Genomic DNA, 24130 nt, shown 5'->3' with positions numbered 1-24130 from the left:
TTGTTTGCTTTTTTCTATTTTGATTTTTTTTGTTTTTAACTACCTGCATACAAAAAAAAAAAAAAAAACATATTGCACATCAAACAACCAAAACAAAAATAAAAAATACCATACTAAGGACTAACATATGCAGTTTATACAGAATAAACATTCTGGAAATTGATCTTTCAGTAGTTAGGATTATGTCTTTTGTGGACACTATGTTCGATTTAGTGTTCATAGCTAAGTTTGATTTTTAAATACTGTACAGTTTAATAAATAAACCAAACAAAGCTCCAATGCAGAACAGTCACTGCCAATATCACTGCAGATTAATATTTGTGGGTGTGTTCCAGTGGTCTGCAGTTTCATCCATACATTTTTTTCATAAAAGGAAAAAAAAAACAAAAAAAAAACACGTATTAAAATGACCAGTTTCCAGACCCAATCAATGGAGAAGCTACAATTCAGTGCAAAATACTTCAGACTGCATTTTTTTTTTTTGTTTTCCTCTTGTGCAGAAGTGGTTGCATATTATTAAAAATGTAACAAAAGCAGCTAATGCTTTTAGAATGAATATAATGCAGGATTCCTCCCACCCCCCCCCATCAATGCCATAATTGAAACAAAGAAAAAGAAATCCTATAGCCAGCACATTTTCTTTTTTTTTTCTTTTTTGTTTTAATGTTTTGTATACTATCTCAAGGCACATCTGATGATGTTTTTAGAACACAGTAGGTATCAACTTATGTTTAACGTGTCAGGATCCCTCCCCTTTCTTTATTCCAAATGGAGGAACTGAAAGTGTGGTGTAAAGACTGGCGATCCTTAATCTATCTTTGGCAAGCTTGTACAAGCACTATTGTAAAATGTAATGTAAAGGAACTGTAAACTAGGAACTTCCTTTTAGGACACCCCATTCAGTATGGCTTCTTGGTTACTTCCATCTTGACAGCTTTCAGAGTTTCTTTCTGGGGCTGTGGACTGTGACTTTGAAATTGTTTCACGAGAGGAACTTCTCGGGCCATTTATGACCTTTTCTGAACCATGTTCTTCAATGACATCCTTCACCTGAAATACAGAAACAAAGAGCCATGTAGTTTAAGTAAATTGTATACTGTAAGTGAAAATGTAATCCCCCACCCTAACTGTCTCACAGCTGCAGAGCATAGAAATAGTCACACAACTTCAACAGAAGTTGAGGCAGCTCGGAAAACTGTTCAACCCATTCACGTAACCACAACTCCACATCATGGGAGATAGTATGATACATTCTGGTAGCACAAAGTACTACATACAGAAGTACACATTGCGGAAGTATAAAGAATGCAAATTTATTAGACCAAAGTGTTCAGTCCTATATAACCAAATGTATTAGTCAGGGTTAATAAGAAAAAGCTAACAAGGACTGATTTGTAAGAGAATCTCATTTGTAAAAGCATATTGTAAGTTATGCATATAAGCAATGCCAAGCTAAATTCTTAGCAAGAAGTAGAATATTTTAACCCCTTAAGGACCAGGCTGGTTTATTTCTGTACCCTTGTGACCAAGGCCATTAACATTTTTGCGGTGCTCGTGTTTAGCTGTAATTTTCCTCTCTCGTTTAGTGTACCCACGCAAGTTATATATTGTCGCCCCCGCCCCCCAAACAAGGGCTTTCTCCAGATACCCTTTTTTTTTTATCATACCTACATTTTTAGACTTTTTTTTTTACATTTTATTGTAACTGGATGGTCCCCTTGATGTGAAATCACTGCATAATTGTTAGATGGTTTTCTAATCGCATTGTGATAAGAAAGCTGGGCCCCACTAAATTGCATGGTTGAATGCAGTAATGCACTCTTAATTTTTAATTGGCGCCGCCATTTTGCGAGAGGCAATATCTCTCGCAGTGGCAATTGAGACCACTGTCCGAAGCGGCCACAGTGCATCCTGGGGTGGGTTTTCGGTGTCATTGCATGCCTTGCTACTGAGGAGTTTGAGTGACACTGTTTAGGAGGCGATAAACTATCGCATCCTAATCTCTTAAATCCGGCCTCTGCCGCCATATAGTACGAGGCCCCTGCAGTAAATTTCGGTGTTGCCGATTGCTTCTACATTGGTGGTATTACAGCAACACTGTTTAAGCGAAGAAAGCAATCTCAGATTGCCAGGCACGTCATTTGTTGTAACTTGTTAATCTGTTGAGGATAGCCATGTTGAGTTGTAAAAGAACTCACCTTTTCTTTTTTACCTTTAGCCTGGGTTTCTTTAGGTAGGTTTCTCTGCCGGCTCTGAGATTCCGCTCTTGAGATGTAGTCTGCCACTGTAACTGTTATGGAAAAGGATTCTATTTTAGATTACAAACACAAAACACAAGTGTGTACACTCAAGCAAATTTCAGTTTTCTGAGAAATGATTGAAAAGTAAGACATACATGAACAAACCAGGTAGAAAATGATTGAAACCACAATCAAATAAACTCCCTTCCCTTCTGTCGCTAGTCAAATTAGTATGTAGTCACACTAAACCAAATCAGTGTTACAAATAAGCAGCACATTTTTTCACTCCATTTATCTCAGTGATTATAAATATTTTAGTAACCAGGTAAAAAGTCACATTATACATTCCAACCTTTCACAAAAGCGTTTAAATGCACAGTCTGTAAATCAAAGCGGCGCACTACCATGCATATTTTAGTATATTGCGAGTAGCTCCACCCACTTCCGTTACCTGGCTGTCTATCTTCTGCCTGACCCCTGAAGCGACGCCTGCGGCTACGATTGCGTCGCTGGGGTTTTTGTTCACTATCATCTGCAACAGTAAAGTGCATCAAAAGCTTAACTACTCTGAGAGAAATACAAGTTTACATATTTGCATAAAACGACAGCAGCCGATAACACAGATGAACGTTTCTGACTTTAGCTGATAAATGAAAAGATATCACCTGCGGCACTCAGTATGCAAACCCTCTCCTTTGAAAGCAATTTCAAATCTATTTTCCAAAAGCAGGCAGAAAATACAGCAGAGCATATTTTGGGGAAAATGAAAGGACTTTTCCGTATCTTTATGGCAAAACATTTGTAACAACGTAATATTTGGGATTTGCATTAAATGCTAAATGCTGGGGGAGGAGACAACCTGAAATACCTAAGCCATTCTCGTTAACGGACGCATTGTCAGATTCTGTCATTCCATCCATTAGAGAAGCATCTTCATCAGTTCTCCTCCTGCGTGATCGCCTGCGGCGGTTAGTACTGTGGTGGGACTCGCTTGCATCAGTATCGACTGTCTGATCAGATTCTGTGTTATCAAGTAAACTGTAAGGGTTACTGTCTGGATCCTTAAGCACTGAGGAGAAAGAAAGCAAGAACAAAACAGTAAATAACACTATACACTTTTTTTTCACACTGGTTTCTCAAAGTATACACAGGTTATGGTATATAAATCACCAACATAAGACTATTAACTCATACTTATGCAAGCCGCTAGGGAAGCTAAAAACTTTTTTGTAATAAACATTTTAACTGCACCGGAGTCTTTTATTACCTTTATGGTAAAATGACCTGAAATGATTGGCCTTAAATGCGATCTCCCATACACATGTACGTAAAAAATGTTTACTGTAAAACAAAAAGTAATCTAAAAATGAGCCAGAAATTAACACCTAAGTAAAGCTTTCTAATAGTTTTAGGCCTTTCAATACTGCTCCACTTTTTTGTAAAGTTGATGCTGTTATTTAACATTTTTGTCTGATCCTCCAGTTTTAGACCCAACCTTGTCACCTTGGGATTTCTTATCCTTTGAAATAGGACTTTCCTTTTGCACTTTGCAGGGAAAAGCGATTTCATAGCCGTTAAATGGGATATGCTATGAAAAAATATTTTTCTTTGAGCACTAGATACAGTGCTGTATGCAGTAATTTAAGAAACATTTAGTTTTTCATCACCATTACTAAATTTTTGGTGACATTCTCTGCATTCACTACTCTTACTCTATAGACGTCAGCAAGCCTGAGATTCCTGCTGGGTTAACCCCTTTATTGGAAGGGACTGGGATACCTTCTCCCCCTTAGAGACCAGGCCTACTTTCATTGTTTTAGTATGTGCACAAATGTGTTTTTTTTTTGTTTTTTTTACCAGAGCTGATTGAAGACTTGCCACCTCTGGATCCTCCCCGACCTCGGCCGGCAGATCCGCTACGTCCTCTTCCAACAGGACGTCTTCTGCTATCCCTCTGCTGACGGTTTTCACGATCATCTTCACCAGCCAGGGACCAGTCGCTAAGCTCATCTTTCCTTTCAGATTCAGTCTCCGAAGCATTTGAAAGTTCAGAATTTGTACCTGGGACACAAAAAGTAAAGGTAACAAGAACCAAGTTTGATGAATATCAATTCCTGTTTAGTCATCTTATGTGCACACAGAAAAAAAAAAAGCATGTAATAAATAACACCCATAAATAAGAGGTAGTGACACTTACCATACCCAGATGTATAATTTGGCCGTCTGCCCCGGCCTCTCCCACTGTATGATCTGCTTCCTCGGACAGATGAAGCTGTGCTTTCATCAGTTGCATAACCTTTCTCTTTCTCTGTTCCACGGCTTGAAGATGGTCTGAACCCCATGCCAATTTGACGAAGTTGTTCATCAATCTGAAGTCTTTCCATTCTAAGTTGTTCTACCTCCTGTTTTACGGAAGGGGGGAAAAAATATTCTAATTGCATGATTACCACAATCACCAATTTCATTCTTACCACCAACTTTTGGAGGGGTAGACAGGACAGGACATGGTTTGTTACTTACTTTTAGGTAGGCAATGTGGTACTCTAGAAGAACCTGGACATTACCAATGCTTTCCTTGGTGCCCACAAAGACAAAAGGAACCATACCCTGTGTGGACATAACCTTCCGATTAGCAAATCAAACAGACCCAATTAACATTCTACCAGGTAAAATGGGTCTTACAATGTAAAAACTCATCTGAAATACTTTTGATATTTTATGATCCATAACTTCCAGGTCATAGCATATTCCTGCTGCAAAGTAATCAGTATTGAGACCATAGTATTTACTCAGGATTGAGAGACTAAGCTATTTAAATTAGGGCTGCAACTAACGATTTTAATTTTAATTTGCATATTGATTATTTTTTCGATTAATCGGATAAAAAAAAACAATATGCAAATTTTTTGTTTATTTAAAATAATTTAATGAACTGGATGTTAAAAAACAACTTAAAATTTACATTAACATTCTTATTTTGTTATGATGTAATAAAAAAACAATATTTTCAAAGTACAAAAACCCAAACACAATATTTATGAAACAAAATAACCCCAAACATTCTGAAAAGAGGTGGACTATTACTGTAGGGCTGCAACTAACGATTATTTTAATAATCGATTAGTTGGCCGATTATTTTTTCGATTAATCGATTAATCGGATAAAAAAATGTAAATTTTTCATTTATTTAAAATAATTTACTAAACAAATGATGTTAAATACAAAACAGCAGAATAAAAAAAACTTTGATAATACATTTCTTGTCTTTATTTCCCAACCAGCCCCCCCAATATATGCACATTTGAGCCCAGGCTTGCTACGCTGCCTCCCAGACATGCCATGCTGCCCCCCCACATAAGCCACGCTGCCTACCACAGCACTCCACGCTGCCTCCCACATATACCACACCACGCTGCCTCCCACATCTGCCACTCCACTCTACCCCCCACATGCCACTGTGCCTGATACGCCTTATACCCCCTGAAACACCACTCCATCCTCCCCAGACATGCCACCCTGCCCTCCCCACATATGCCACGCCATGCTGCCTCCCACATCTGCCACTCCACAATGCCTCCCACATCTGCCACTCCACAATGCCTCCCACATCTGCCACTGTGCCTGATACGCCTTATATCCCCACTCCATCCTCCCCAGACATGCCACCCTGCCTCCCAGACATGCCACTTCTCTACCCCCAGATATGCCACTCTACCCCCAGATATGCCTTATACACCCTGATACACCACTCCGTCCTCCCCAGACATGCCACACTGCCCTGCCCACATATGCCTTATATACTGTATATGCCTTATACCCCCAGATATGTCACTTCACTGCCCCCAGGATTTAGATTCCCCTAAATTAACCCTAAACTCCCCATTAACCATAACTGCCCCTAAATTAACCCTTAACACCCCCTTAACCACAGCATCCCCTAAATTAACGCTAAAGACCCCATCAACCACAGCATCCCCTAAATTAACCCTAAACACACCATTAACCACCACAACTGCCTCAAATTAACCCCAAACACCCAATTAACCACAGCTGCTCCTAAATTAACCCTAAACACCCCATTAACCATAACTGCCCCTAAATTAACCCTAAACACCCCACTAACCATAACTGCCCCTAAATTAACCCCCACCTCCCCTAACTTTCAGTAGCCCAAATTATATATATATATATATATATATATATACATATACATATACTTACAGTTAGATGAGTGTCACAGCCATGTGGTTCTGGCCTTCTGGGAGAAGGAAGGGGCGGGGCCAGTTGTCACAGTGATTACAGGGAGGGGGAGTAAGTAGGAGCTGCTGCTGTGAGACGGTGAGTCAGACTAAACGGATTATATAATGAGGGGGATTTTTCAGGGGGATTCAACTAATCGATAATGAAATTCGTTGCCAACGAATTTCATTATCGATTTTATCGATTAGTTGTTGCAGCCCTATATTACTGTTCAAGAAACTTTGCACCCGGCACTTTGCACCCGGCACTTTGCACCCGGCACTTTGCACCCGGCACTTTGCACCCGGCACTTTGCACCCGGCACTTTGCACCCGGCACTTTGCACCCGGCACTTTGCCCCAGCCCTGGCACTTTGCACCCAGCCCTGGCACTTTGCACCCAGCCCTGGCACTTTGCACCCAGCCCTGGCACTTTGCACCCAGCCCTGGCACTTTGCACCCGGCACTTTGCACCCGGCACTTTGCACCCGGCCCTGGCACTTTGCACCCAGTCTCCACCTCTGCCCTGCACCCCCACTCTGCCCTGCACCCAGTCTCCGGCCCTGCATCCCCACCCCCTGGCCTGCCCCCCCACCCCCACTCTGCCCTGCATCCCCTGAAACCCCACCCCCACGAATCGCTCTGTGCGAGTGGCTCCGTTCCCACAGAGCGGTTCGCTCTGTGCGAACGGAGCCACTCGCACAGAGCGAACCGCTCTGTGCGAACGGAGCCACACGCAACTAGAAGAAGGCGGAGAGTGCAGCGCGTGTAGCGGAAGCGAGGAATGTCGCGGAGGTAAGTAAAAGGAGCCGAGTGCTCCAACAACGAATCGATCACTCGATTAATCGATAACGGAAATCGTCGACAACGATTTCCGTTATCGATTATCGATTTTATCGATTCGTTGTTTCAGCCCTAATTTAAATACATTCACAGTTGAAAATTAAACGTAAAGTCAACATTTCAATACTAACCTATTACTAATCAGCCTTCAGCAGAACCGATATGGTGGCCCTGCACAATGTACCATTTAAATAGGGAGACTTCAAGCTCTACAGGCGATATCTACAATTCAACCCATATAACCCACTATGTATCACACAGGGCAACTGTGTTGGTCCTTGAAAGCTGTCTCAACTACGAGTCTCAGTTTAGTGAATGCATATTAAAAGGTGTAAACAAATCGTATGCTCAAAAAGCACCACCAGTAATCTAGACATACTACCACCATTTACACAATTCATGCAAAATGTGCTTTGAAAAAACATTTGCTTTCAACTGCATTTATTGCACTAATGTCCAACTAGAAGCATTCATTGGTCAAAGAACCACACAAACTCTGGAACTGTTACAGTCCCTTCTCCAACATGATGATGCACATCATATATAATAAGTAGCAGCCAAATGTAAACTGAACATAATTCACAGGAAGCCTTTAGATTGAGCTGTAGCTCATCAGGTACTACTTTAGAATTCAGATCTATAGCTTTCGCTACATAAATACTTCTAGAACAATGTACTTAATCAAAAGCTTCAACATAAATGTTTATAGAAAAGCATTCTATAAAAAGGTAGACAGAACTGTATACACCAAATCATGTCGCTAATCTATTAAGGAGGCAAATACTTACATCTTCTCTGGGTAACTTTGTTTCATTGTCTCCTTCAATCCGCACCCTAACCACTCCAGACTTATCCACTATTTCTTGAATTACTTTTCCGTTTTTACCAATGACTTTTCCTGAAGATTCAAAGCAAATACCATAATTAGTAAATTGGAACACCACATGGTTTCATAGTTTGAGCAAGCTAGTAACCACCAGAGAAATCTTACCAACTAGGTTTCTGGGGACTTGAATGAAATCTTCGACAAATTCTAAGTAACTCCTGGCTTTCTTAACTGCCTCAGCACTCTGTAAAAGGAAGAAAAGTTGCTTATGTTAAATATTTGATATTGCCATTAGAAAACAGGAAAAAAAAACCTTTGTAAAAATAAAAATTTAAAGTTCGTTTTCATCAAGTTATAACTCAGCAAGCTTCATCAAAAGCGGTACAGTAGCTTTCAAACATACATTATTGGGGTCTTCCAAAAGAGTCTGCAATGCTCCGGGAGTGCACTAAAAAGGGAACTTTTTAACAGCAGGCAGTACGAGACTGCATCCAGGAGCAAAATGATCATCTCCATGACACAGGGCATAGGGAAGTTTATAAAGCTTGTGCTGCTTGGCATAAATCTCGGGAGTTGGGTTGCCCCACCTGCTAAAATGTTAGTGATAACTTAGAACACTGTCCATGGGGAAAGTGCTTCAAATGTGTCAGCCTATCCTTAAAACGCCCTGGTATGCTTTTAACCCCTTAATGACAAAGCCCGTACATGTATGTACAAAAATGCATTGTTTTCAAAGTGATCGGCAAATGTAATCCACGCTGACATTTTTTTTGGTAGTAAAATAAGCTTCATATAAAAACTCACTTCGCCGTAGATTCGAAACGTTCCACTGTCTTCATCCAGCTCAATAGCTGTAATACCAGGAACTTTTCTGGCTTGCTGAATGTTACTTCCATGAGTCCCTATGGCCAGGCCCATTAAATCCTCTCGAACGATGAATTCCTCATGAAATGCTGCTGCAAGCTGCTTTGTACACTGTGTGGAAAAACATTTGCAATCATTTTTTCTGCACCGGTCCTGGAGATACTGCAAAATCAGGTCAATGCTTGCAGTGGACACAGGAAGCTCTTCTTCCCTCTCCCAGTTCCAAAAATTACATTTACCGTATAAGACGACTTTTTAACCCCAGAAAATCTTCTTAAAAGTCGGGGGTCGTCTTATACGCCAGGTACTAACCAAGTACCGGGTACTTACCAAGCCAGAGATTCCCACGAAGCCACGAATCTCTAGGGGAGGGGCGAGAAGAGAAGCCGCCCTCCCTGGGCCGGTCTTCAGGGCCGCGCCGAGGTAGGTGCAAGATCGTGATCTCCCCAACTAGCCCTGATCAGCGGGCGCCCGATGAGCAGGGCTGGTTGGGGAGATCAGACCTCCCTCTAACTAGCCCAACATTAGGGAGCTCGAGGTCTGGCACTTCAGACCTCGGCTTCCCTGCTCCCTCATCACTACGCGCCGGCTATTTATGCCGAGCGCGGGGGATGACGTCATGTCCCGGCGCGTAGTGATGAGGGAGCAGTAAAGCAGAGGTCTGAAATGACAGACCTCGCGCTCCCACAACTGGATGGAAGAAAGAATATGAGAAAGGTGAGAGATGGGGAGAAAGGGGTCTGAGTGTAGTGTATGTATGTTGGTGTGAGATGGTCAGTGTGTGTGTGTGTGTGTGTTGAGGGCAGTGTATAAATGTATGTATGGACAGGCGTATGTGTAGAGAGAGAGGTGTGTGTGTGTGTGTGTGTATGATATATATATATATATATATATATATATATATATATATATATATATATATATATATATATATATATATATCACCGGTAAGGTACATCGCTTGCTGTGATCGGCTGGTTGTTGTATACTGGGTAGAGGGGTAGTCTTATACGGCGAGTATAGCCCAAACTATATTTGAACTGGAAAAGTTGGGGGTCGTCTTATACGCCGGAATATACGGTAATATATGGTCCCGAGATAGGGGACATATGAAATATTAAACTGATAAGATACTACACTTCATCTTAGTCAAAAAGCCAAGAAACACAATATTAATTTTTTAAAATGCTGGTCATCTCAGGTCAAGGTAAATAAACCTCCCGAGATCTACCCAACTTTTATTTTTGTCTGTGCACTCATTCAAACATTAGATACCACTAATATGTTAGCACACATTTTAACTCACTTCTAAATGCTTGGTGGCTTCTTCATTTCTTGACATAAGCATTAGCTTAGTTCGAATGCTGCGCAGGTGCATGTCGCTCAGTATGTTTACTCTCTTCACAGTTGCTTCACTTGCAGACTACAAAGTGGTGTGGAAAAGAGATCAATTAGCATTGGTTGTAGTTAATAAATCATGGGATATTACATTTTGTTTTTTTTAAGTATATGTATTGTCACATATGCATCATATCAGCTTTATGTCCTGGCTGATGTTGACAAAGCAGTTCACTTCGACTATTCCTTCACCTACGCGATCACAAGAAAATGACATTCAAAGTGTAGGAAGTGTCAGAGCAGAAGCAATAGGACAAACCTAAGAAATTAGTCTTATATATCCTTACCAATATCATTAACTGATTAGACTCTGTGTGAAAATAAACTCTGCACGCGCCTACTGCCTTCTTGAACTCTTTATGCACATTTTCGCTCCCACACCTACATAAAAGAAAAAGTTAAACAAATCGCGTTAATAGGGAACTACATTGTAGAAGGATAATTAGACAGCTATTCATTTTATGAAATTTTCTATAAAGGGCAAATCTGCAATCCTAAAATGTCTAGAAATGGATAACTGGTCAAGGATATTTAATATAAGAAATAGGTCCTAGAGTCTCATTGTACCTTATTGCTTTGTTTTAATACCTTGAAAAGGGTTGGGCACCTTGGAAAACAATGTGGGGGATGCGAATAAAAATCTGCTCTAGAAAAGATTCTAGTTTTTGGTTTCAAATTCTATATGTGTGTGATAGGCCACATCATATAATTGTAATTAAAGACAAGGCAGTTTATGGTATTTCCACAAAGACGCTAAAATGGGAGGGAGTGAAAAGATGATAAATTCAGTAAAAACAAAATGTTTGTTAACATCTGGTGAGACCCCAAAAAGACCACCGCTTGTAAGTGAAGACAAGTGTGGATCATAATGTAATGTATGCAAAGCAATACAGCCTGCATGAGCTTTTTCTTTCTACATTTAAAAGTAGAACTTTTTCCAGTTTTAATCAGTTGCTTTATCAACAAGGGTAAGTAATACGGTTACAAACACACATTTGAACAATCATCTTACTGAAAGACCGGAAGATAAATGGACCGGTCTCCCAGCAGAAGTGATTCAAGCTAATACAACGCATGGAAAAGGCATAAAGTTATCGTGAATTTTTAATCTTTAAGATGAGTCGAACAGATATAAAGAAAAAAAAAAAAATAGGTCTGAACCGTTCAATAAATGTCACAGCTAGCTAAAATAGCACACAGTTATATGCTAAATTAAACCTACATGAAACATGGTGTAAATCTTTGGAACAATTCTTTAAAAAAAAAAAAACAACTCACGCTTCTCTTAAATCCTCGGGAACATCCACCGTGCATTTAAAGAAAGAATTCTTTGTTACAGGTTTATTCTGGTTTACAGGTCGAAGTCGCTCAAATGTGACTATTTCGTTGTATGTAGCATCACAAGCAGCATACTCAATAACATAAAACTAAAGGAATAAATCATAAATGCACACAATCAGTACCAGAAACAGACTTATAGCATTAAAGCCTAAACATCAAAGTTTACAACGCAAACGTTTGCAGCAAATGGTTGGGGACTGTTACATATTCAAGGCTGTACTGAATTGTATTTCAATGTTTTCATACCTCTCCTTTCATCATTCGGACCTTTGCAAGCCACCAACCACATGGTTCTTGGTCATTAGCTCTGGAGTACACCTAGAAGGAAAAATATTTTGTTATTTTGAACTATTAGACAATCAAAAATTAAATATCACTTTTCAAATGCTGCATTTTATTTGATGGCCGTTTACCAGTTTTTACATAGAGGTTACACAGCTTCACTGAAGTAACCTGACAATCATGTGCAAAAATAGAGCTTTACAAGACGGTTTTACTAGACAAAGCGCATTCTGCTACAATATAGACTGATGAATTAAAGTCTCTTGTGAGAGTCAGGAACAAAATACCATATGTATTATATACACAGTATCGACAAAAGTATTGGGACACACCTCTCTCAAATACTGAATTTGGGCATTTCCATCAGACCCATTGTGACAGGTGTATAAAATGAAGCACCTAGCCATGTAGTCTGCATTTACAAACATTTGTGGAAAAAAATGGGTCGTTCAGAAGAGTGCCGTACATTCAAGGGTGATACTGTGATCCCTGCCAGATATTCCACAGTCAACTAAGTGGTTTTATTGGAAAGCGGAAGCGATTAAGAACAGCAGCCACGAAGCGGAAGACCATGTAAAGTCAGACCAGGGTCGCTGAGTGCTGAGGGGCATGGTGCATAAAAGTCACCACTCTGCTCAAAACTAGCGCAATGACACACACATACACATATATACACATATATATACATATATATATATATATATATATATATATATATATATATATTTTAAAAAAAAAAAACCAAAAAAAAAAATCCACAAACTATAAAAATCCCTCCTTTTCTAAAACAAGAAAAAACGAAAAAGAAAAAAAAAATACAATAACTTACTTCAACTTCATCTCCCTCTGTTATTTCCTTCTTTATGTCAGGTAAGGGGGGCATTCGGACCTCATGGAATGGTACCTGACGTTCTGGCTGCCAGCTAATGATTAAGAACAAAATGTGAATCAGTAAATGCTTAATTTTAAAAGTCCACATTAAATAACATACCAGGCAATACGTACTTGTTTTCAAAAACAACCGTGAGCGAATCTTCATGGACATCTTTGATGAATCCCTAAAAGGGGAAAAAAAAAATTGTTTTGAAAAATGTTGAAAAACCAAGACAAAGAAGAGTTTAGAATTACAAGAATGAAACAGGAATTGTGTTAGGACAGGGCTAGCAGCTCTCATGATCCCCAGCTATGTAAGCAGGGAAATACTATCTTAGCAATATCAAACAGCTGCAGAGCTACCCGTTCACCTATGTAAGCGACAGCCCTAGAAATTAGTCCTCACACTTGCAAATGAATGGGCTTCACCCACTTGCCAAGGTGCATGGGTGCTATACACATCGCCAGGGAGCTCCAGCACTGGCTCCCAAAGGTCTGTATGGGCATTTTCCTGCATCATATAACCATAAGTGGTGCAAAAATAGCACCACGGAAGGGACAGTGTGCTGCAGCTTCTTCTAAACAAGAGCCCTTTTCCCCCTATAGGTCAAATAATGCATATAAAAGTACTTACATAGTACTTTAATATGCATTAGTCATTGGTAGGTCTGCATAGGATATTACACAATACTTTTAATGTACAATAAAGTAAATTGAAACTGCAACTTTCCAGCAAACTGTACTGCCAACTCTTCAAAGAGTAGAATGATGAAGTTATCTCATAGCATTACGAAGCAGAGCAGAACCATAGATATATTTACCAAAAAAACGATATAAAGGGCCTGAAAGAAATCTAATTTGTGAGTCTTGTACATACCCCTGTAATTCATAGTAAATGACTAATAAATGGATCTAATTAACCTAATAAAAGCTCTCCACTTGTCATTGGTTTTTAAATGGCTTGAGTTGATGTTTTTTTTTTTATAACCAGTTTGCATAAAGCTTATGGCAGAAGCCATTGTCATGGATAAATTAGCACAGAAACTGCCGTCAGACAACACAAAGCACTATGTTTACATCAAGCCAGCCGCTGATGACCCGACGAGATTGATTTTGTTACAGCTTAAACTTAAATCTAATGTTACAGCAAACAAGACAAACACAACTAAGTTAAACGTGAATGGAACCACAATTTACTTTTACAAAAATAGAAGAGCTCCCAGTGTACATGAAGCACTGCATTGTCAACTACACCCAGTCATGTCTTCTTAGGTTAGGTTCCAGAATAAGTTGGTGAACACTGAAATTATTTATATATTTTGTCTATATAAAATTTAAGACTTAAGGGTGTAATGGTCTGATTGCCAAGTGCCTTTTTGCACCCACATTAGAGGATAACACAGGGGTCAACAAATGTGGTTTGGATCTAGGAACCAGATTTTTTTTCTTCTCCAATCTTGTTTTTATTTTCGCCCGGGGTTTGTCGAGCCTTGACATACACTAACATACATTTACACACATTAACACCATACAGCAGCAGACATGCTGAAATCTTATGCTCAAACACCTTACAGTAAAACACCTGCTAACATTCTTTGCTCACGTACACATATGCTAACACTATACACCGACTAACACTATATGCTGGCCACATATATTTAAAGGGACAGACAATATTTGTTCTCATAACAGAACTTCTTACATTACACCACCGCACAAAAGTTTGGGATCACAGCCTTTTTTTATGGAAAATAAGGAAATTTCAAGCTGCGCTAACATAACTGCAAAAGCGTTTTCTAATGATCAATTAGCATTTTGAACTTAAAGTTTGATCAGCCAACACATCATGCCAATGGAACACAGGAGTGATAAAAGGAAACTGTACGGCTATGAAGATATCTCAGTCATTTACAAAATTAACAATGTTTACCCTGCATTTCTGGCGTTATTTAATGGCTTTACGTTCAAGAAACAAGGAAACGTTGAATGGTAGAATAGCTAAGCAAAATGTCCCACAAAGCATCAAAACACATTATCAAGCTATTTTACTTGAGGGAGAGCTGCGTCTCACATTATCATCTAAATTATCCATTCCAGTGGAAGCAGACCACTGTATGCATATCTCATGAACCTAAACAAGGTGAGTTTTTCTCTGACCTTTTCATTCAAGAACACCTTAAAGGGAATGGGTGCCAGTCTTCACAACACTACACTCCTTAATGGTCTAAAAACTATGCTGCTTGAATTATTTGTACAGTGATACAAACACGAGCCTTATAAATATAATTTAAAAAAGGGATCAACATTTGTCAACAGATGCTGCAGTTTTCTGGAGGCTGAAGTCAAACTGAAGGCAAACATGCCCCTTTTTAATCAATGGAATCCAGTGGAAAGGTATGAAATGTGAGCCGTCTAAATTCAGATGTATTTGTACAGGTACAAGTCTTAAGTAAAACATTACTGCCACAACACAAATCTCCGGCATGTAAATTCCAGGTAGTTGCAATGATAAATTGCCACCAATGAGTGGCAATAACAATAGGGGATTAGTAATGTTTTTTTTGGTTTTTTTTTGGGGGGGGGGTCACTGTAAAACCATGGGGAGAGCAAACATACTAATTACAAGAAATTGCGGTTTTGGGTTCTTTTATAAAACTGTATAAAACATATGCATTACCTAAAAGTTCAAAAAAGGAATAAAGCGATAATATAGTTTCACAATATCCAAACAGAAAGTGAGCTATTCTCACTGTTCCACAAAACGTGTTTCTAATAAAAAATCCAATATATATATATATATATATATATATATATATATATATATATATATATATAATTATAGTGCTCTACTGCAAAACTACCAGGGAAAAGAGAAAGGCTATGTATGTGTGTGTGTGTGTAATATAGGGCTGCAACTAACGATTATTTTCATAATTGATTAGTTGGCCGATTATTTTTTCAATTAATCGATCGGATAAAAAAAATTAAATTTTTCATTTATTTTAAATTTAATAAATTAACATAGGATGTTAAAAACAAACGGCAGAATAAAATTTTTTTCTTGTTTATTTCCCCAACCCGCCCCCCAGTTATGCATATTTGAGCCCAGGCTTGCCACACTGCCCTCCCCGACATGCCACACTGCCCTCCCCACATATGCCTTATATACCCTATATGCCTTATACCCCCAGATATGTCACTCCGTCCTCCACAGGTATGCCGTATAACCCCCTGATATGCCATAGTGCCCTCATAGGATTTGCAGACTCGTTCACAGACACAATACTTTTATAAATAAATACAGGATTAATCTTCACTGCCCCCAGGATTTAGATTCCCCTCAGTTTGCCCCCCTTTACCTCTAACTGCACCTTAAGTTAACCTTATTAAATTAATGAAATTAACCCTCAGTCCTCAGCATTAAATTAACCCTGAAGAGAAGACCCCATTAACCACAACTGCCCCTAAATTAACCCTGAAGACCCCATCAACCACAACTGCCCTTAAATTAACCCATTAACTATGACTGCCCCTAAATTAACCCTAAACACCCCATCAACCACAACTGCCCCTAAATTAACCCTAAACACCCCATCAATCACCACTGCCCCTAAATTAACCCTAAACACCCCATTAACTATAACTGCCCCTAAGTTAACCCTAAACACCCAATTAACTATAACTGCCCCTAAATTAACACCCACCTCCCCTAACTTTCAGCAGCCCAAATATTAATTTTATACTCAGCATCATGGCGATGCTAAAGAAATGGGCGGAGCCAATCAGCCGTTTGGCTCCGCCCCTTTCTCCCTCCAGCCACTGCCGATTGGCCCCGCCCCTTTCTTTCTCCAGCAGCGATTGCAGGGAGAGACTGGAAAAAGGAAGTGGGCGGGCCAATCGGCAGTGACTGCAGGGAGGAACTGTAAGTAGCAACTGCTGCTGTGACTCCTGTGAGTCACACTAACGGATTATAACACGAGGGGTATTTTTCAGAGCTCTGAAAAAACCCTCATTTTATAATCGATAAAAATCGATTCAACTAATCGATAATGAAATTCGTTGCCAACGAATTTCATTATCGATTATCATCGATTTTATCGATTAGTTGTTGCAGCCCTAGTGTAATATACACTGCTCAAAAAAATAAAGGGAACACTTAAACACAATGTAACTCGAAGTCAATCACACATCTGTGAAATCACACTGTCCACTCAGGAAGCAACACTGATGGACAATCCATTTCACATGCTGTTGTGCAAATGGAACAGACAACAGGTGGAAATTATAGGCAATTAGCAAGACACCCCCAATAAAAGGAGTGGTTCTGCAGGTGGTGACCACAGACCACTTCTCAGTTCCTATGCTTCCTGGCTGATGTTTTGGTCACTTTTGAACGGTGGCGGGGCTTTCACTCTAGTGGTAGCATGAGACGGAGTCTACAACCCACACAAGTGGCTCAGGTAGTGCAGCTCATCCAGGATGGCACATCAATATGGCAAGAAGGTTTGCTGTGTCTGTCAGCGTAGTGTCCAGAACATGGAGGCGCTACCAGGAGACAGGCCAGTACATCAGGAGACGTGGAGAAGGCCGTAGGAGGGCAACAACCCAGCAGCAGGACCACTACCTCCGCCTTTGTGCAAGACAATGCTAGACCTCATGCGGCTGGGGTGTGTCAGCAGTTCCTGCAAGAGGAAGGCATTGATGCTATGGACTGGACCGCCCGTTCCCCAGACCTGAATCCGATTGAGCACATCTAGGACATCATGTTTCGCTCCATCCACCAAAGCCACATTGCACCACAGACTGTCCAGGAGTTGGCAGATGCTTTAGTCCAGGTCTGGGAGGACATCCCTCAGGAGACCATCCGCAACTTCATCAGGAGCATGCCCAGGCATTGCAGGGAGGTCATACGGGCACGTGGAGGCCACACACACACACACACACACTACTGAGCCTCATTGTGACTTGTTTTAAGGGCATTACATCAACGTTGGATCAGCCTGTAGTGTGGTTTTCCCATTTTGATTTTGAGTGTGACTCCATATCCAGACCTCCATGGGTTGATAAATGTGATTTCTATTGAGAATTTTTGTGTGATTTTGTTGTCAGCACATTCAACTATGTAAAGATGGAAGTATGTCATACGATTAGTTCATTCATATCTAGGATGTGTAATCTTAAGTGTTCCCTTTATTATTTTGAGCAGAGATAGATATATATATATATATATATATATATCTTTTGCTTCATTCATTCGATAACATTGACTCAAAGAAAATGCTAACCCACATTACGCATCACTTCATTTATAGGTACTGACAAACATCCGCCTGATTTGAATGTAAAATAAAATCTGAATGGAAAGTAAGAGATCTGTGGAATTTCTCTTACTCTGGCTTGTTTGTGGCATCGCTAGATCATAAGCTCAAAGAGCATGGCCTTCCTCACCTGTTTTTCCAAGTCAAACCATTATGTTTTATACTACCCGTAATGTCCTATCTAGCCATTATCCAGCTCTATGGAATATGGCGGCACTATGTAAAACAATCAATTTCATATAAGTATAATTGAGTATAATTTATGAACGGTTTCAAATAACATAGAAAGTGATGGCAGATCAGAACCATTCGGCCCATTCAGTCTGACCAACCTCTGAATACTTTCCTTAGTCCCTGGCCTTTTCCTATATCTAACTTATGCCTGTCCCATGCTTACTTAAATGGCTGCACTGTATTAGCCAATACAGTTTAAAATGTGGCATATACATTGAAGCAGACACCCAACAAATGGTGTATGTTTCCCAAAACGACTGTTTTGTCAGCTGTACCTAAGCACCTATAGTATTTCAAGCAGCAAATGTGCTTCTTACACCTGTGGCCATTCTTCATGAAGTCTGATATCTTATAACACTTGTTTTCCCCAACAACCTCAGCTGCAAAAACAGTTGCCTTTCATTTAAGGTTGTCATACGCTATATTATTTCGTTTATTGAAAACCATGGTGGTTTGTTTTATATTTGGAATCACATAGGTCCATGAATTCATTGAGGAAAACAATTACAGAAGAATGTCAAGATTATAATCTTGATAAACACAAAGTAAAAGAACTAGGGGAAAAACAGTAGTATCCATTTCTGTGCATGGGAGAGAATTTCTCACATTAAAAACACACAAAATAAGGGAAATATACATTAAATTATGAAATAAAAAACTAAGGCAACAGTCGTTACAGCGCAACGTGAGAACACATTAACGTATTAAAAAGAAAGTTACTAATTCACAAGCTCACCAAATATATCACCACACTAAGGAAAGCCTGGTTAAAAATAGAAAGGCTCCAGCATATTTCAAATAGCTGACAACGCGCCCGAGATTGATGAGCGACAAGGACAGCTGGAACACTTGCACAGAAAATCTCACCACCCTAACATGCTTTAGGTGACTTTCTGGTTACATTCACTGGGTAGTCTATTCTTAATCCGAGCATAGGATGGCTTTATGGGAATTAATAGACAATGCAAATCGATCTGATTAGCAATTTTCTAGACATACAAATGGCAAATATGTATTCACTGCCTAGAAGGGGTACCACTGCAAGAACTTCCAGCTTCCTGAGGTTATACTTTGCATTGCTACTTCTAGAATAAAATACCTGAGCCAAGCAGCCATGGTGGATCAACTCTGGTTTGAGAAAATTCACCATTGAATGAGCGAGGATTATTCAACTCTTTTACTCAAGGTTACACAGTTTGGGGATTTTGTTTATTATACACACACACACACACACACACATGAAAGAAACCCTAAAACTCTGACAGCATTAAGACCCAAGAGAGGAAGATACGGCTCTTCCTCTAACAATGAGGAACGCCTTAAAAAGCACTTCATATGATTTCAAATTCTGAAATGTTAGCGTTCGAATCTTTAAATTTAGATGATTAGTCAATTAGCTTTGGAAACATTTAACACATCAAATTAAAATTAGATCTCTCCTTATAAGCATCAGAATGACTGCCAGCCTTCTCATATGGAAGACAAGCTCTAAGCTCTTGATGATGATATTTGCTTTTTGTGTGGACTACAGATCAGAAAGTTTGAATGTGATCATTACAAATTAAGTTATGTCATGGGACTGCAGAATAATACACAAGGGGTAGACTACAAACTCTACAACGTTTCTTATGAGTTTACAAGTAATTTCACAGAAAACATGGCTGTCCAGGTGGCCTTATGGTGCCAGGAAATTACATTTTGAAAGTTTAAGAGCATACTGATCCCCAATAACTTTAAAGCTTGAGCTGTGCAAAGCATTTTACTAAAACTCCTAGTGAGCTTTCATCCCAACTGAGGACAGAGAATAAGCAAAATGTAAGAAGAACAGCTGCGTGAATTAGATCCAGAAAATGACCAATACAAAAGCTGTAGATGGTAAATAGAAGGAAAATTAAATTTAAATCAATATTTAATATAAAAATAGTCAGATATATTACAGGCTTAATGTAAAAGAAAATTAAGACTTTTAAACTACGCAGTAAATAAGGTAGGGGGTCCATTTAGTAATCCATCATTGTGATTAATACATATCAGAGCCTGCCCTGCCTATGGCATGAACAAATCCTCTGATTCACAGCAGAGATCTGAGAAGATAGAGGTGCATACAAACTCTGGATCTTATCCAAGCTCTCCTAACATGCCTCCTACGTTTGTCTTTACAGGCATATTATATGACGGCTACATGTATCAGCTAGTTCGCTACTTTTAGTTACGATGCTGGTGTGTTAAACCCCGTGTGATATCACCTCTAATTCTGAAGCGTTATCATATAAGGGCTTATGGGACCCAAAGAGTTTGTTTCCTGAACCTAAGGAGCTATCATCGTTTTCTGGTCCCTTAACACGAACAATTAACCATTTCCACAACCTTATCTAAATCAGAACTATACCAACAATCCGTTTGTTCGCTAACGATAACCCTGATTATCTGGATTTGGGCCTAATAAATAATAATGGTGCATAAACCGATTTCGTAAGTAACAGGCCTAGGGTTCATCTATTAGACAGCCAACAACCCCACTATAATGTCCCTCTATTTGCCAGCCAAGCCGCGGCCTCCACCGTCCGCCATCCCCCGGGCCTGCTGTCCAGCCCAATCACTTCGCCGAGACGGCTCTGGCAACAAATCCCCCGTACTGGACCAGCAGCCTCCGGCTTTACTCCCCCAAGGTTCCCGCCCCCCACCGCATGCTACCTCAACCGCCCTATTACCTTGTAGAAAGCTCCGTTAGAGCCGCGCACTTCCACCGTCAGGTCCTCCATGTTGGAAACGCAAAGGCCGATGGGAAGGATTTCTAGAAAGTTTCTGCGTCACCCGAGTAGGGAGGAGGGAGTCTATGATGGGCGGGGGCGGAGAGGAAGGGGAGGGACAGGGAAGGCAAATAGGAAAGAAATAGGGAACGAGGTGTGCCTTCTACCACACGCAAAACGAAGAAGTATAATCGGCAAATGGCCCTGGGGAGCATAAGATAGGGAAATCAAGTCTAGATGCTTGAATAAAGGGGTTTATAATGGCGGGTCGGGGAGAAAATAGAATTTTGGGTGCTGAAAAAGGTCAGGTGAACTGGGAGATAAGCCAAAGGTTGGGGGATGTTAGTGAATGAGGGGTGATGAGACGAGAGAAGGAGGAGATGTGAAATCTGAGAAGACAAAGTGGGCGGAGACTTTTTCCCATTAAGTACAAGGCATGTTTTTCTAAATATAGGTCCATGGCAGGTTAGCCCTAAATAGAACTACCCTACTAGATAGCCTCATTCATTTGAGAAGCAGCCCCCCCCTGTAGGTGGGTTTAAAAAGCATTGTGGTTGTACTGAAACATGTATGTAAGATTCACATATGTAATGTACGCATTATGTAAAGCCAAGCACTAGCCCACCCCTCTATTTTATTTATACATCCTCTTTTCCATGCTGAAACCACTTTGCCCTAATTACTGCTATAAAAGAGCTTCTTCCAATGTTGAAGTCTTTTTCTTCTTTTTCAATTACTCATACTACTCCCTTAGATTTTAAGATAACGAGTGGGGACCTCAAATGCCCACCATTCCTGCTTGGAACTTTCTATAAAGGACCATAAGGCTAGATGGCAAAGCTCACAGACAGGGTTCGCAACTAATGAAGTGTTTGTTGGTGCCTAAGTAAAAGGTAATAATAGCAATGTACATCGTGGGTTGACAAAAAAGTTAGGAGCCAGCATTTTTTTCTTCCCCAATCATCTATATTTTTCTAGTGCCTGGGGTTTGCCAAGACTTGCCATACACTAAAATACATCTTCACACTAATACCTTATGCTCACAAATGGTAACACATACATGCTACACCATACGCTAATACACACACTCTAGTGCCATATGCTGACATACACACTCATGCTAATACCATACTGTAACAACCACCATACACTCTAGCACCACACTATTATACACATGTACACACACACTAGCTAACACTATACATGTATACAATTACACACTCTAACAATATGGACACATACACACTGAATCTGGCGCTACAATACCGTAGACCCACTGACTACTAAACATTTACACCCACTCTAACTCTAGCACTATACATATACACACATACACACTGACACTACAGTATAAACACACTGACTCTTGCACTAGACATAAACACACATAGACTCCCACACCTGGTGGAGACCTGCCACACCGCTGCCTTTCCTCTGCCATCATGAATCCTGCACTCTATGCTTTCCTGCAGGGGAAAGGATAGGGTGCTGGATTCATGATGGTAGCCTTACAAAACCCTGGGCGCCAGGAAGTGGTTTTTAGTTGTCATGGCGACTTGGCCGGCACCCATGGTTTGTTGGACCTTGATGGATATTATGCACATATATATATTATATATATATGCTTTTAAAAAATATATTTGTGCCATCCCAAATTCTTCTGTTTTTGCTTGTCACTTTTCACTGTTTTAGATCAACTATTTTTAACTTTAAACAAAGAATACATTGGTAAACACAAAATGCAGCTTTTAAGTGATCATTTCATTTATTAAAGATAAAGAGTTGATCAAAAGCTATATTACCCATGTGGAAACAAGCTTGCTTGGAAATGTAGCTGCTGTGGCCTCTCCCCAAGAGGCCTCATCATAAGTGGCTATTTAAGAGTTACTCTGGACTATCCAAGCATCCATCCCTGGTCTTCATGCTTTCATCCAACTACTTCTCTGGCAATCACTAATGTCTGCCATATCGCCTTCTCTTACAGGTATGAATATCCCATATTTCATTTGAACCCCTCATCTCCTGCTGTTACTCCTGTTTTCCACCCGGTATGAATATTCCATATTTCATTTGAACCCCTGATCTCCAGCTGTTACCCCTGTTTTCTCCCCAGTATGAATATCCCATATTTCTTTTTTTTTTTTCACTACTTTTTATTTGTTATTTTTTCAATTTAAAAAGAATACACAAATATACAAAACGCACAAAACAGGAAAGAAAAAAAAAAAAAAACACAATATACAAATATTATAAAATAATATAATACATTTAAGTGAATAAATACATAAATCTCTTAGCTGCATTTGGGAATCATGAAGACCATGTGGACCCCGAATAATCATAAACCAATAATCGTTTCCGGTTATCATAGGTAAAATTACTTAGTCAACAAGCCCAGGCATTATTTCATATATTCTTCCAACCTCTTTAACCAAACATCCCATTTCTTAGCTTTTGTTTCAGAAATAAAATAAGATCTATATATCTGTCTTTCCATTTTAATCTGATAATTCAATTGAGAAATAATCATATTCCATGAGGCTAAAGTATTTTGTTTCCATAAACGGGCAATCGTGATTTTCACTGCTATAAAGCAGTGAATAAAAAATTGTTTTTCGTTATTGCTACAATTCGGCCACATTAGATGTAATAAAGCCGTTACAGGAGATCGAACTATAGATTTTGCTGTTAGAGCAAAGATTAAATTATAAATATTAGACCATAGATTTTTCACACCCACACAGTCCCACCAAATATGAAGAAAGGTCCCCCTCTCTATTCCACATCTCCAACAGATATCTGAACAGTTGCTATACATTTTATGCATTCTTGATGGTGTCAAATACCATCTATTTAATATTTTAAATTGAGTTTCAGCCAATGACAACGAATGAATAGATTTCATAACATCATATACGGATCT

At 39.6% G+C, this 24130-nt stretch overlaps 1 protein-coding gene and 1 pseudogene across 4 annotated transcripts; both read right to left on the bottom strand.

Moving 5' to 3' along the window:
- Positions 1-885: 885 nt before the first annotated feature.
- Positions 886-21219, bottom strand: LOC149300430 (RNA-binding protein fxr1-A). Of its 4 annotated transcripts, XM_089485228.1 has the most exons (18): positions 21169-21219; positions 13038-13090; positions 12862-12955; positions 11997-12068; positions 11688-11836; positions 10697-10790; positions 10318-10434; positions 8952-9122; positions 8313-8391; positions 8110-8219; positions 4761-4847; positions 4585-4642; positions 4438-4497; positions 4098-4301; positions 3109-3309; positions 2692-2772; positions 2199-2290; positions 886-1050 (listed from the first exon to the last, which is right to left on the bottom strand). In XM_089485228.1, the coding sequence occupies exons 1-18, from the start codon at positions 21217-21219 to the stop codon at positions 886-888; spliced, it is 1938 nt and encodes a 645-aa protein (XP_089341354.1). The 4 variants fall into 4 exon arrangements, with proteins under 4 accessions (XP_089341354.1, XP_089341351.1, XP_089341355.1 ...); XM_089485225.1 differs by having other exon boundaries at positions 4438-4642; XM_089485229.1 differs by lacking the exon at positions 2692-2772.
- On the bottom strand, positions 10062-10180 carry LOC149300431 (U2 spliceosomal RNA; annotated as a pseudogene).
- Positions 21220-24130: the final 2911 nt, after the last annotated feature.

The sequence above is a fragment of the Sceloporus occidentalis genome, unplaced genomic scaffold, assembly GCF_023333645.1.
Source record: "Sceloporus occidentalis isolate IW3139 unplaced genomic scaffold, rSceOcc1.0.p SCAF_25, whole genome shotgun sequence".
In the NCBI taxonomy this organism is placed as follows: Eukaryota; Metazoa; Chordata; class Lepidosauria; order Squamata; family Phrynosomatidae; genus Sceloporus; species Sceloporus occidentalis.
Note: the sequence above shows the minus strand (reverse complement) of the source record. Positions and strands in the feature narration are given on the sequence as shown.